The 15465-nt window shown below is 43.9% G+C and overlaps 2 protein-coding genes across 5 annotated transcripts in view; one reads left to right on the forward strand and one right to left on the reverse strand.

The window, feature by feature from the left end:
* The window catches only part of FAM83G (family with sequence similarity 83 member G), a 60930-nt gene extending 59568 nt beyond the window's left edge, over nt 1-1362 (forward strand). Inside the window, exon 6 of the mRNA XM_036741631.1 lies at nt 745-1362. Coding sequence (XP_036597526.1) covers nt 745-1155 — 411 coding nt within the window. The 3' untranslated portion in view covers nt 1156-1362. The remainder of the gene's footprint in view (nt 1-744) is intronic.
* Nucleotides 1-15465, reverse strand: part of SLC5A10 (solute carrier family 5 member 10) — a 183737-nt gene that overhangs the window by 108587 nt on the left and 59685 nt on the right. For 3 of the 4 annotated variants that reach the window (XM_036741636.1, XM_036741634.1, XM_036741633.1), the window contains exons 6-8: nt 8731-8836; nt 7831-7911; nt 1345-1550 (exon numbers count right to left, since the gene is read on the reverse strand). In XM_036741636.1, the coding sequence (XP_036597531.1) occupies nt 1345-1550; nt 7831-7911; nt 8731-8836 (393 nt within the window). The remainder of the gene's footprint in view (nt 1-1344; nt 1551-7830; nt 7912-8730; nt 8837-15465) is intronic. The other variant, XM_036741635.1, reaches the window with a different exon arrangement.

Raw genomic sequence — 15465 nt, forward strand, 5'->3', positions numbered from 1 at the left:
TTAGAGCCAGAGGGGACTTTAACATTCATTTCATCCAGTCTTATTTTACTTATTGGGAACCTGAAACCCAAAGTCACACAGCTACTTAGTGCAGAGCTGAAAATATAATCTGGTTCTCCCTCCTCCCAATCACCCCAACCCCCATTTTACAGCCCCAAGAAACTGAGGCAGATGGACGTTAAATAAGTTGCCTGTGGCCACAGAGCTAAGAATCAAATCCCAAAAATTAAGGGCTCTTCAGCAGGGTCCATCAACTTAAAAATTCTTGGTAGTTTCATTTCACCGTACTTGGTTTCCTTTGTAAACTTATGCATTCAAAACTGTTACTCTGAGAAGGGGTCCATAGGCTTCACCAAACTCCTGCCAGGAGTCCATGGCACCAAAAAATATTAAGAACTCCAGCCTCAAATAGAAACAAAAGGCCCAGCCACTTTCCCTTAATAGTAAAAGTAACAAAACACTTAAAGTTTATAAAACCCTCTCCTCATGATGACCCTTTGAGGTAGTGGTGGGGTATTACTGCCTCCATCTTACAGATAAGAAAACTGCTACTCCAGTAGGTTTTGTAACTTGCCCAGGGTCACATAGCTCTTAAGTGTGAAGTAAAACTTGAACTCTGATCTTCCGACTCCCAAACCGGTGGGTTTCCACTCATCAGCCTTGTAGGTTGAAGGGAGTTTTCTTGCCTTCCCTGAATTTTCTTATAAACTTTCTCTCTTGTCCCTACCCTCTACCCCTGCCCAGGGCCAGCAATTCTACCGTTATGGGGATAAGCGACCTGCCCCTGGGACCAGGGACAAAGGCAGCTTCCAGCAGTCAGCAAAGAACCCAGAGCTTCCTAAATACCGACGGGATGGCAACCACGCAGCCGATGGCTTCCAGCACCCCGCCAAGAAGCCCGGGCCGGCGACAGTGGGCTCACGCTATTGGCAGACCAAAGGTGGCCTCCCGGACAGCAGGAACCTGAGGACTGCTAGAACCCCAGGCAGCAGCCCAGCTGAGAGTGGGAGCCGGGAAGAGCTGTCGACCCCATTTGGTATCCCCCTCTCCAAACTATCACAGAACAAAATCCTCAGGAATAGGTCAGGTGGGGGCCCATGGGCCTCTGCTGATTCCCGACGGAGGGCCCCAGGACCCACAAGCCACAAGGATTAAAAGCAAGCCCACTCTCCCTCACCTTGCTCAGCCCAGAGCTGCTTGCTCCTTTCATTGGAGCTCTTGAGACTAGACTCTGATAATGCAAGTATTCTTAAACTATGCTGCTTGGACCTCAGATGGGGGAACTACATTTGTTGTACATATGCCATAAGGGGCAGGAGGAGGGGGTATGATGTTTACATTTACCTGATCAGTGCACCAATACCAAGTGGCCATGATGGTCAGACCAAAGGTCATCCCAGTCCATGGGAGGTCTGCAGTGTGGGGATCTCGGAACATGTGCATGGCATCAGCCCGGGGCAGGTGGCATGTTGTATTAGGGATGGTCTTGTTTGGCACCGCCTGTAAGTAAGCTGCCTCCAACTGGCCATAACCCCCAATTTGGTCAAAAGCTGAAAGGGAAAATGGGAAATTTGGGGATGACAAAGGAAAAGAAGAAGCAATGAAGGGAGAGATTGGCTGGTTGGAATGGCCAGTGACTCCCCTCCTTCTTGCTACTGACTTCCTGGTGCAACAATTTTTAAGATTTTCCTACAACCTCACCTTTTCCACACATATGTCTGGAAAGGAGTTGGGGAGTGAAAAAAAAAAGATCTAATTTTATGATTGTATTTTATTTTTATTTAAAGAGAACAAAATTATTAAAAGATAATTTTGCACATTGGAACTACTAGATTCCTGTTACCCTGGAGGGATCTTGCTGGACCCCAACAATCCCAGAGTGAAGATCTCTTTACTCAGTTTTGTACTGTAAAAAAGCAAAACGTGTATTTTTGTTCAAAAGCAAGGATCCCATGGTGAGGTCTAAAGTATTAAACTTCTGGGTCCAACAATTCCATGCTGGGATCATTGCCTGCTGTGGGGCCTCTGGCTTTGCTTTGTACTTAGAGAATCAGCTAGAAGGTGATCTGCCTTCTAGGCTAGAGTTCTATCCCTTCGTTTTACCCATGAGGAGACTGAAGCTTATAGGGGAAACAACTTCCTTTTTTTTTAAGATGGTATAGAGGACCAAGAGTCAGGAGACCTGGGTTCTAATCCTGCCTCTGCTACTAGCTAGTCGTCTACCTTTGGATGAGTCCACTAGCACTTACTAAGCACCTGCTATGTGCCAGGCACTGGGCTAAGCACTGGGGATATAAAGAAAGGCAACACCACAGCAAAATCACAAACTAAATAAGTCACTTCACTTTTCCAAGGCCTTGATTTCCCTCATGTAAAATGAAGGTTTAGGGCTAGATAATCTCTAAAATCTCCTAGCCGTAATAATAGTCTATGACTGTCTCCTGATTCCCTGTTCGGTGCTATTTCTAGCATATACAGTGTCTACTCAATCATCGTCTAATGGGCAATGCTAAGACTTTTCCCTTAAGAGACAATTTGTCCCACACCGTACTTCAGTCATGACCACCTCCTTCACGTAGGCCTCCACTGAAACCCCTTGTCCTGGGGCTGCCTGCCCCCGCCCCATTCATTCCATCCTTCAGTTCAGTCCTTGAATATGTCGGACTGCCTTGACATCCCTTGAAACAGTGTAGGAAAACAGATCTTAGTCTCACCTGCCAGAAACCTGAATGCAGAACTAAATAATCTAGTTACTACCATGGGAAGAAAGAAAAGTAACCACTTGCTTTGTTCTGTCTCCATCCTAACCTTCCAAATTGCCTGGATCTGCCCTATGTGCCCCCCAATGGAGAAAGGAGGGAGACCGACATTTCTGGGGCCTACCCTGACTCCAGAGAACAGCTGATTTTCCCTTTGGGTGGTTAAGGGAATGGGGGATAATCTGGGAGGAAATATTGATTACTGTTGCCCTACATTCTTCAGAAAAGCTGGGCCTATTCCCTATGGTTACCTTCAGCCTAATCAGTCAGGAACAAGTCCAGAGTTGGGCATCGGCTTTGAAGGGACAATACCAAAGATGCCACCAAGTGGCAGAATTATCCCCTCCCTCTGACCTTACCTCAGTGCCTAGGACCAAAATACTCAGTGCTGAAAGGGATGAAATATTTTCATGGTAGCCAGGCAGTCAAAAACTAAGGCAAGAGACAAGCCCATGGGCTTGGGAAAGGGCCAGGAAGAAGGGAGCCAAGCTCAAACTGGCTCCAGACTAGGAAATTTGCCCTAGAAACAAACAGGTTGTTTCACATGGCTCTCACTTCCTGCCTCTCCCCCCAATTCCTACACCTCTCAATCTTTACACATTCCCTGCCTGAAAAAGAGGACAAGGAGGCAGGACTCAATGGTCCCTGGAAGTTCAGGCAACTCCCTATGACCTCCAACTTGAAGATCATTTTTAATGTATTTTCTTTGGATACAGGTAATTTATCCCTTCAAATGAGCGATGCCTCTCCCCCTTCAAAGCAATATGTTACATGCTTATTTTAATACTGCTGCTTAGGATGGAGGCTCATAGAAGGAAGGGATATTAGAGTCAGCTGTTTGAACCCCCTTGATTTACACATAAGGAAACTGAATCCCAGAAGACTGAAGTGATTTGACCAAGATCACACAAACAGACTTAATATTGAAACCCAGGTCTTCTGACCCCAAATGCAGTACTCTCCCCGTCGCCATTTTGCAGACATCTTTGGGAGCCTCCTTCAAGAGCCAGGTACGTCTGAGCCAGAAAAGACCAGTTTTCATGTCTTTCCATCTATTTTTATGTTTTCTACCCAAAATAGGATCCCTGGACGCTCTCCCAAGTAACTTTTGGCTCTTTCTAAAAATCAGATCTTCCCTCCAAGAACAAAGATTTGCTGCCATAATGAATATTTCAAAGAATGAGCTTCAGGCTCTGGTGGTCACTACAGAGCTATCCATAGAATACAATTTAGAGCTGTTAATAGACTTGGGGCATTATCTGGCCATGGGAACATAGATGAGAACTGGGGACCTTAGACATTAACTTGGTCAGTGCATTCAGTTTACAGACAAGAACAGAAGTTCCCTGTCCAATATCCTATAGATAACAAATAGCTGAGCCAGGATTTGAAAAAAGAACCTCTGACTCTCCCTTCAATTTTCTATTCTTAAAGATATTTCTGTGAGTGTCAGTCAGTCTCCCATGTTTAAAACTTGGATGCTATCTTTTATCCTTACTTCTCCCTTGAAACACTCCCAATCCCATTAATTCTACCTCAGAATGTTCCTTATATCTCCCCCACACTCTCCCATTTCCACTGCTACAGTAAGCTTAGACTATCATCATTAACACCCTCCTGGAAGGTAGCCTAATAACTATTCCCAACTCCACTCACTTCGTCACCCCCAACCAACTGCACCACCACCAGACATCTTTTCTTACCCATAAACCTGATCACATCACTCCGATGCTCAAACCCCTTCAAAACTCCCTGTTATGTACTATAGAGGTTCTGAGTCAGTAATGGGATTCAAATAAATTAACAACTGGTTCTGCACAGAACTGAGCCAAGGGGCCACTGCCGCTGGGGGTGCAGGTCCTGCCTCTGCTAACAACTGGTTCAACGAACTCAACCTAAAATTAGGTACTGGTTCTGCCGAACCGGTGCAAACCGGCTGAATCCCACCACTGTTCTGAGTCCAGCGCTTGGCCCTCTACAATCTGGCACTACCCTGCTCTTCCAGCCTTATCTCATATTGTGTATTCTACACTTTAGCCAAACTTGAAGTGCCTCCATCCACTCCATACTTCCTTGCCCTCATGAATTGTTAACACTGTTCCCTATAACTGAAATGCTTTTCTTTCCAAACCCAAAACCTCTTCCAGAAATCACTTCATCTCGAGTAGAAAACAGTAATGTGAAGAAGCAGATGAAAAAGGGAATGTGATCACCATCTACACTGCTGCTCGTATAAGAGAAAGAATATTATCACTATATTCTGCAAGGGTCATATGTTTGATTCTAGATCCATTTTAAGAGAGATACTGACAACCTGGAGTGCATCTAGAGGCTAGCAGAGAATTAGAAATGGTGCCATGCAGAGTTCAGTTGAAGAAACTACAGATTTGACCCCTTCCTTTTATAGATAAGGAGACGTATAAGCCATAGATATGATGTGACTTGCCCATGGTCATAGAATCACAGAATTTTCTAGTCGAAAGGGACTTAGCAGCCAACTAGTTCTACCCAGGCCTAAAAAAAAAAATCCTCTACAACCTACCCAACTTTAAGCCTTTGCTTGAAAAGGAACTCACTGCCTCTCAAGGCAGACCGTTCTACCTCTAGATAATTCAAACTGCTAGGAAGTTTTTTTTTCCTAATACCTAGCCCAAATTTGCTTCTGCTATTCCTACCCATTGCTACTGGTTCTGCCCTCTGGGGCCAAACTGAACAGGCCTAATTCTTATTTCACATGACAGCCCTTCAAACACTTGAAGATAGCTATCATCACTCCAAGGCCTCTCTTCTTTATACTAAAGATGCCCAGTTCCTTCGACCAGTCTTCATATGGCATGGACTTAAGGTTCTCTCAGTGTCCTGGTTACCTTGACAGCTAGTAATCTGAGCTAAGGGCATCTGATGCTTAAGGCAGGGCTGCGTGAACATACCACTCTTGTGGTTAAGTTCTAGTATGTTTGCTAAGGAGGCAGCTAGGTGGCTCAGTGGATAGAGTGCTGGACCTGGACTCAGGAAAACCTGAGTTCAAATCTGGCCTCAGATACTAGCTGTGTGTGACCCTGGGCAAGTCACTTAACCTCCGTTTGCCTTAATCCGCTGGAGAAGTAAGTGGCCAACCATGCCAGTATCTTTGCCAAGAAAATTCCATGGACAGCATTGGCATGCTGTGATCCACAGGGTCACGAGGAGTTGGACATGACTGAACAACAATGTTTGCTAAGGGATTATAATCATTACTTTATTACCCCACTCATGTTTCCCTGGAATTTCAAACTTGGAGGCTCTGCTGGGGCGTTGCACCCCAATCTCCTCACCTTCCCTCCATGCCTGTCTTCCTCAAAAGTGTGTATGACCAGCTCCATGCATTTGGTTAAGGGCCAAGAAATCTTTTGGAAAGTTCATTTCTCTAAAGATGTGACCAGAGCCTTATCTACATTCAGAATTTCACCTCTCACCCTATGTAGCTTAATGAATGAGGGTAAACAAATGACCCTTGAGTCTGATTTTCCATTCATCCTCTATAAATCACCTCCCAGAGTTTGAGTCTCTTAGAAAAACATCTGTCAGTAATATGTTTGGGTAGACAGCTCCTGCTGGCAGTCGGTTAGGTACTCCCTCATGGGAAGACAGGTAATCAAGTATATAGGAGGTTAGAGGTCAGAAGCGAGGCACCATCCCCCCCCCCAAAATAAGACAGGCTGAGACTTAGAAATCTGCTGGTAGTCTTGGAGTCTAAATGAATGTCCACTAGAGCTCAGGGCATCCCTATCGATAAGATTCTGCTTCCAAAGTCATTTGTTTACTGCTGCAGCAATGGATCATGGGAACCATGGGAACCATGGGAAGTGACCTTTCCCAGGACAAGCAACTAGCCAGTTAGGACAGTTCCCCAGCTACTAAACAGAGGCAAGTTAATTTTCTGAAAATTGAACCTCAGTTTTCTAGCCTGAGAAGACTACCCCTCCCTCACCCAGGTTTTCCTTAGAAATAATAACTTACATTTTTATAGCACTTAAAAGCTTACAAAGCATTTTCTTCTGAATAACCTTATGAGTTAGATAGTATAGTTTTATTGTCACCCATTTTATAGATAAAGAAACTGAAACTCTGAGAAACTAAGCCACTTGGCCAAGGTTACACAGCTAGGAAGCATTAAGGATGGTTCAACCCTGGATCTCCTGACTTTTATTCCTTCAGTTCAGGCTGCTACTGCCTTAAGGGAGATACTATTTAATTTAAATAATGGTGACTTGTGGCTCCAGGCTTCTCAGTTGGATTGAAGCAAGTGAGGATGGGTAGGCCAGCCATTCTCTCCAGGGAAAGAGCATTTATGATCCTGCTACAGCTCTGTTCTCGGAGGCACTTGGAGCCATCCCTGTACCTCTAAGATTAGTTAAACAGATATCCTGCTTCTCTCCCTGAGAACTCTGTTGCCTGTAGCCTAAGCCAGGCTGAATTTCACCCTGTCCAAACCGTCCCCCTTGTCTCTACCTCTTTTTCTCATGTGAAGTGTTATTGTTAAGAATTTATTTTTGTTATTTTAAACAGATGAGAGGCTCTGGTTGTTTTCTGGCCTTAACTGCACTATTTAAAATCCACCTCTGGCTGTACCTCATTGTAAAATGTTGAGTTACCAGCTGGTATTTCTTGAGTCAGCTCTGATAGCCAGAGGCTGGGCTAGAGCTGGGAAAACTGTCCAGGGAAGGGGAATTATGGGAAGGGAATTTGAAAGCCTGTCAGTGTCTTCTGCGGAATTGCTCCTGTTCTTATCTCTGCAGGCTGTGGTTCTCCCAACCAACCCTCATCAATTCTGCAGGTTCTCCATTCTCTGGGCCATTTTCAAGAACCAGTGGCCATTCTCACAGGGCATGACTCCTCTCCTCACCTGTTCCCCTGTATTTATGATCCTAGTACCCCACACTGGTATTTAAAGATGCAGAAAAGTTGTACAGCAAAACCTAAACCCAATAAAAGACTTCAAGTTGGAATGGGTCTCACCCTGGGCATGTGTGTGTGATTGCTGAGCATGGGGAACAAATAGCTCAAGATGGGGTTGGGGTCAACTCCTTACCTTTGACTGTCAGGATGATTGCACCTACTATCATGATCACTGTCTGCAATGCATCAGTGTAGATGACAGCAGCCAGGCCACCTATGGGAAAAGGGTAACAGTGCTCAGGACTGGGCCCTCAACCTGACAGGTAGATAGAGGCTCAGGTCAACACAGGGCAGTTATTATGAGTAAATGAATGAATGAAACTGTAAGCCAGGCAGCTAGTTACTCTGGGGGAAGGGAGGGAAATCAGAATATCACTGACATTCCCTGTCCCAAGGTGGAGTCCGGGTTGCCTGTTTGACTCTCTTCAGCTTGACACCCACTGCCTTCCATGCTCTGGCCTGACTCTAAATGCCCCAGCTTTGTTTTCTGACTCTCTGCCCCTCCCTTCTTTCCCTGCCCCCCAACTCCAACCATTCTCTGAACATGCCCCCTCCTTTTCCTTCTTTGTACCTTTACTCATGCTGCTCTGCTCTCACACTGCTAAAAACCTCATGACAAGCCTGTGAGCAGGGTATTACTGTTATTATTTTCATCATTTTACAGATATAAGTGACTAATCTGTGAATCGGGAAGCTATAAACTGTCAGAGGCGGCCAAGATTCAGAACCAATTGTTCCTGACTCCAAGTCCAACATTCTAAATCAGAAAATATATTGGACCTATTGTATGGGAGCGCCATATTTCTCTCAGACAGGGTTGGAGGTATATGTAAACCCACATGCAAAGGGTAGGAACCAAGTCAGGAGCTATGTTTTCCCTGTATCATCCTCCTGGCTGCACTGGTGTGTGGGAGTGGAGAAGGGGAGGGGAGTACCTAGAGCAGTGGGAGCTTTGGGTTGGATGAGGGTCCATGGCATGGAAAGAAAGGTTGCCTTGAAGCAGATCCACAATCTAGTTCATTCCATCCCTTACCTGCAACGGTATAAATTGCCGTGATCACCAACACTATGCCAGTAGACAGGTAAAAATTCCAGCCCAGACAGATGTGCACGAAGAGGGCCCCCGCATACAAGTCAATCTGGAAGGACAAGGTCAATGGTCAGTCAATCAATCTGCATTTATTAAACAAACACCTACTGTGTGTTAGGCAATATGCTATGGTCTAAGGATAAAAAAAAATTCAATACGCTCTCAAGGAGTTTACTGGCCAATGAAAAACCAACACGCAAACAACATACAAACAAAATATATACATGATAAATTGAGAGTAATCTCAGAAGAAGGGCATTAAGATACTCTGGGGTCATGTAACAGCAATGGTCATGTTCCAGGGCTCAGAGTTCAACAGGCAAACTGAGGCAAGGAGGCTTGAATTCTAGGGCTACCAATCCATACTCAGAATGGGGGAAATTATAAACTAAATTATATAATTTTAAAAATAAAAAGTAATAATAATAATAGCTAACATTTATAAAGCATTTCACATTTTGCAAAGCACCTTACAAATGTTACACCATTCAATTCACCCCACTACTCTGTAATGTAAGTGCTACTATTATCCCCATTTTATGGACTAGGAAACTGAGGCTTCATGAAAGGTTAAGTGACTTGTCCAGAGCCACAAAACTAGCTGAGTTTCTGAGGCAGAATTGGAACTCATGTTTTTCCTGATTCCATATCCAGTACTCCATTGGCTGGGGCCTACATATTTGCCCCAATAAATGTTTATTACTTTCAAGTGTCACAGGGGAATAGACATGAGACTGGGAGAAAAGAAACCAGGGAATCAAATTTATTGTTATCCTGAGACAATGAATCTACGAACATTTATTAAGTGCCTATGGAGTGTTAAGCACTGACTTGCCCTGGAGAAGTTTACATTCTATTCTGAGAAAGTCATTTCCCTTCTCTGGGCCTCAGTTTCCTCATCTGTAAAATGAGGGATTTGGACTAGACGATCTCTAGGGATCTTCCCAGCTCTAATATTCTGGTGATTCACTCAGTTCACTCTGGGACAGGGCTTCCATTGCCGCATTCCTTCAAGAAGCCCTGAGAGGCAGCATGCTATAGAAGAGAGAGGAATGGATTTAGGTGGTCACAGAATCCTAACACCTCAGAGTCGAAGGAACATCTGAGGCCATAAAGCCCAACCTGTATATCTACAAGAATCCCTTCTGTTGTTATTTAGTTGTTTTCAGTTGTGTCTGATTCTTTGTATCATTAAGGCAGAATTCATGACTTCAAAGATAACCATGAATATGCCTGAATGGTCCAGAATGGCAGGATATAAGGAATTCTCTAAGTAGAAGGCAGAGGAGTTAAAGCATTTATTGAAACTCAAAAGTAGCAGATCCACAGACCAGCATCCCCAGTTTGACATCCTGTATGCCCATCTCACAATAGTGACCAGGAGGCAACAGAAAAACATTATGGCAGCAAGCCAAGCCATACTGGTGCTTCCCCTGCCCCTCCCCCAATGCCAGGGCCCTCCAGCAAGAAGACCATCCACTAGCCTCAAGCCCCTGCTCAGCACTCTCTGGTCTCCGCGACAGTCAGTCCTGCTTTTTTGCAGCGCCTGCCGCCATTGCCGCTGCTTCCGCCACAATCTCCAAGCTGTGTTCCGGCTAGCTGACTGCTTCCTCTCTCCTTCAGCTCTTAACTGCTCTTACCAACTGCCTCTTAGCTCTGCTTCAACAGTTCAGCAAGCTACTCACACCACACGGTTCATGTCATCACGTGGACCAGAACTCAGGTGCCTGCCATTGGCTCCAGTCCTAGCCACTCCCCCCAGGACCCTGAGAGCCCCACTCCCAAAGTCCACCAAGATCACACAAGTGCTCACTGACAGTCAAGATCCAAATCTAGATTCTCTCATTCCAGCTTCAGCCTTCTTTCCACCGTACAATGCTGCCACCTAATACTTGAAGGTTTTTATTGTATTCTCCTCAGCTCAGAACCAGCTACCAAGAGCTGATTGTTAAATTTTCAGAGTGAGCATTTACATTATGGAAAACAGTAGAGGCTATAAATCAAGATTTAATTTATTATTTTATTGATTGTCTAGACTTAAAGTGATAGAGAAAATGTTAATAATTCATATTAAACTTAAAAATCTGTTCTGTGTACATTTTTCCCCAGAGAGCTAGTTAGTAAAGATTTACCAGCACAGTGATACCCTCAACCAAGTCTCTTCTTCTCTGAACTAAACATTCCCAGTTTCTTCAACTGACCTTATATAGCATGACCTGAAAGCACTTTACCATCTCGGTTGCCTTTCTCTGAACATTTTCCAACTCAACAGTGCCCTTCCTAAGATGGGATGCCCAGAATACTCCATAGTAAAAGATTACTGCAGATGGTGACCATGAAATTAAAAGACGCTTGCTCTTTGGAAGGAAAGCTATGGCAAATCTGGACAGCATACTAAAAAGCAGAGACATCACCTTACTGACAAAGGAGTGTATAGTCAAAGCTATTGGATGCCCACGAAGCCCCTCTCTTTTCACTCTTCTCTTTTTACTATTAGGAGACCACCCTGTTTTCCAGAGCTAAGGTCCAGCAAGCAAGCTGTGCCCTGAGCTTGGCATAACAACAATCCTTTGTGCGCACACTCTGGATGAGCTCTGATGTAGCTAAATCTCGGAGTTGGTTCACACCAGCTCCAGGTGGTCTCTGAGTTGGACAAGCACTGGCAGGAACCATGTTCTCGTCATGCAGCCCTAGTATGAAACAAACTTGCTTCATTGTTGCTGTTAGCCCTCATTGCCACTGTCACATCTCACTGCCTGGTTCTTTGTCTAGCCACTACTGTATGTATCAAAACTTAGCCTTGCTGCTTTAGGATCTCCTCTAGGAGAAGACCCCAGAACATGTATCTAATTTCCCTCCTCCAATGGAATAAAGAAAGATTTTTGCTTATAACCTCGGGGAGCTCTTTGGTTTTATTTTATTTTTCAGAGTTGATAGTTGGTATAAAGCTTTTTCTACAGCCTCTGTGGCTCTTTGGTCAGAGTTGACAGTTGGTACAATAATCTCTGTGGCTCTTTGGTTTTTTTATTTTATTTTTCAGGATTAATAGTTGTTGCATAACGTCTGGGGCTCTTTGGTCATTTATTTTCAGAGTCTGATACTATGGTTTTTTCCAGTAGTAATGCATGGCTGTGAGAGCTGTACTATAAGGAAAGCTGAGTGCCGCAGAATTCAATGCTTTTGAATCATGGTGCTGGAGAAGACTTTTGAGAATCCTTTGGACAGTGAGGAGGTCAAATCATTCAATACTTACAGAAAATAAATCAGGCTATTCACTGGAAGATCAAACACTGAAGCTAAAACATAAATATTTTGGTTTCATAAAGAGAAGACAGGACTGATTAGAAAAGACCCTGATGTTGGGAAAGATTCAAGGCAAAAGAAAGAAGGGATGACAGAGGATGAGATGGATGGATGGATGGTGTCGTGGAAATGACAAACATGAACTTGGACAGACTTTGAGAGATGGTGGAGGATTAAAGGGCCTGGCATGCTATGGCCCATTGGATCACAAAGAGTCAGACACGAGTGAATAACAAACACCTCCAGATATAGGCTGACCAGGAAAGAGTACATTGGGATTACCACCTCCCTCATCCTGGCCACTACATCTGTGTTCACATAAATATTTTTTTGGCTGCTTCATCATATGGCTGACACATAATGGGTCTATTATGGTCTGCCAAGACCTACCTTTTGAGGACAAAGTCTCCCATCCTGTACTTATGAAGTCTATTAGATGCAGGCACAAATCCCAACTTCAACATTGATTAACTGTGTGACCATTAGAAAAACACTCCTCATCTCTGATCCTCGGTTTCTTCGTCTGTACAATAGTCATAATAATACACTACCTATCTCCCAGGATTGTTATGGGAAAAGTGCTTTATAAGCATTAAAGCAATATAGGAATGTGAACTATAAGTAAACTTTGTCAAAATTAGACAAGTCGCTCTAGGGAGGAAGGATCAGGCCCCTTGCCTTAGTTTCCTTGGAAACTAAGAGCTTATAATAATAACTCATTAGATCAGATAAGGCCCAGCAGCAAAATCTAGACAAGCCAAACCCATAGTCCAGTACACCCAAATTCTGGACATATATTGACTGTATCCAGACTTAGGTGTGGCACTGAAAAATTTACCTAGTCTCTGGCTTATGTTGCTGCCATCCAGAGTTTGTATTGGAAAAATCGTCTCAGATAGCTCAGTTTTAGGTTTCTACAGATGTGGCTAAAAAGGTTCTCATACACCATTCAAGGTAACAAACATTGCCAGGTACAGGACAGCCCACAGAAAATGAAGGAGACACAAAGAACTCACCTGAGCCCACAAACAAAGCAGAAAAAGCATAAAGGATTTACACAATAATCTACAATCAATATAATTTTCCCTCTCCAGTGGGTCCTACTTTTCCACAGGGTCATAAAGTTATCCAGATACAAAGCCACCCACAGACATTCAGCCTTCTGATACCTTATGAGGGCCTTCTCATCCTTTAACAATAGTCAAGCTGCTCAAGAAATTCCCCTTCTCTGGTTAGAAAGTTGGGTCCCCAAACTCTTGAACTTGGGGTTACTTACAAGGCAATCCTGAGCCTGATACTATCCAGGAAATCCCCTTTCTCTGGCTGGAAGGTTAGATTTCTGGATTTTGCTGCCTAGGAAATCACCCCTCCTTTACCTAGGACAGAGCTGTCCAAAATATGGCCCGCAGTGGTAGGTGCGACTATTATGCCCATTTTACTTTTAAGGAAACTGAGGAGGGCAGAGGGTAAGTGACTTAACCGTAGTCACACAAGTTAGTAAGAGTCTTAGGCCAGATTTGAACTCTGGTCTTCCCTCATGCCAGCTCCAGTACTCTAACCCAGGGCTGTCCTAAATATGGCCTGCAGACTGCATGCAGCCCGCAGCGTGATTTTATGTGGCCCACTTGTGGGTTTAAATTTTCGCAAGCAAAAAAATAAAATAATAATTTGCATGAAATGCACATTAGATTTTTTAATTCCATCACTAATAAATAATCTCGTTGATGTTAATTTTCTTTGGTGTTTTTAAGCAGTATTACGAACGGAACATATCACATGGAATTTTCAGTCGATCTGTGGGATGCTTTCCGTCTGTACGATGCAAACTAGTCAATATGCACCTACCTTTATACTGTTGTGTTGTCACTTTGTTGTTTTGTGTTTGCTTCGCGCCTTCTCCTGTTGTGTTGATGATGCGGGTTCCCCTACTTTCTATTAGTGTACTGTATTTTTTATTTTGGGTGCTGCCCTCAAATAATTATTTTATTTTAATGTAGCCCTAAGATAACCTAAGTTTGGACAGCTCTGATCTAGGAGTAAGGGAGCTTAGGAACATTATCTAGGAATTCCACTGTCATGTCAAGTAGGCAAACACATTTTTTTTCCTTTTCTGTGGTCTCTTCTAAACCACCATTAATGGCTCCTGGGATGGAGGAAGATCAACTCCCACTCTCACCACCTGCTACTACGGGACAGTTGACTCCTCACAGCAGCCTTTATGAGTGTGGTTTGGTAATATAAGTCCCCAAGTTTGTTTGTTTGTTTGTTTGTTTTATCCAGAATAAAAGTGTAAGTGGAAGGGAAAAGGCCAAGGGCAATGTCAGCTCCCTTTTACAGACCAGCACAAAGGCTCTTCCCACAAAAGTCTATCCTCCCAAAGGTCCAAGCCAACCAATTCATCTTGGGGCCAGTCCACATCAGTTAAATCCATTCTCCAGGAGGCACCAAAAGGCAATTCCAAACCAAATGATTCACTTTGGAGCAGCCCCAGTCTCTGAAATCTAATTAGCAGATGCCTTTCTCCTCTCCACAAGGTATTAGAGAACATGTCCACACTCTCCATAGAGAGACACTTTCACAGAAGTCCCTGACAAAGAATTGCTATCCCATAAATCTATCAAGTTGATTGGGTGACTCTCCTATTCAGCCCTTACACAGCTTGGGTTTTCTATTGCTTACACCATTCCTCCCCAAGCAATCTCAGGCATACAGGGGGCACTGCCTGGTTTTCTTCTCCCTCTAATGGTAAGCCCAGTTGATTTGGGGACTTCCTTTTCCTTCATCAGTACAAAGTTGTGATCAACAAATAGTATCACTATTGCAGACCCCAATTTAGCTCTTCCCACAGAAATCAGAAAAGATTTCCAGGCCAAGAACCAGCATAAACTTTATGTCTAGAATCACAAACTCACAGCCTATGAAGGGACCTCAGAGTTGAACTCCTCCAGCTTCCTATTCAGTGTAGTCTAGTGCACTGGCTAGAATGTTGGGCCTGGAGTGAGGAGGGACTTAGATTTAAATTCTGTTTCTGAAATGCCCTAGCTATATGGTCATTTGATCTCTTCTGAACTTCAGTTTCCACATGTGTAAAAAGGAAAACAATAATATATTCACTACCAAGGGCACAGGCAAGTGCTTTTTAAACCTTACAGTTAAAAAAAATTATCACTATGCAGTAATCCTTTCTGCTATGTCAAAGATAAGTGGCTATCTAATTTCTGCTTGAAGAGTTCTTTAGTGATGGAGAACTTCTACTTTGGGCAGCTCCTCTTTCTCCCCTCCAACCCCTTCTTCTTTAGTGTTCCAGTCCTCATGTCTGATAATGCCAAATCTAGCCAGTTCTATCTCCACACCATCTCTCATACCTGTCCCCCT

The sequence above is a fragment of the Trichosurus vulpecula genome, chromosome 1 (genome assembly GCF_011100635.1).
Source record: "Trichosurus vulpecula isolate mTriVul1 chromosome 1, mTriVul1.pri, whole genome shotgun sequence".
Lineage (NCBI taxonomy): Eukaryota > Metazoa > Chordata > Mammalia > Diprotodontia > Phalangeridae > Trichosurus > Trichosurus vulpecula.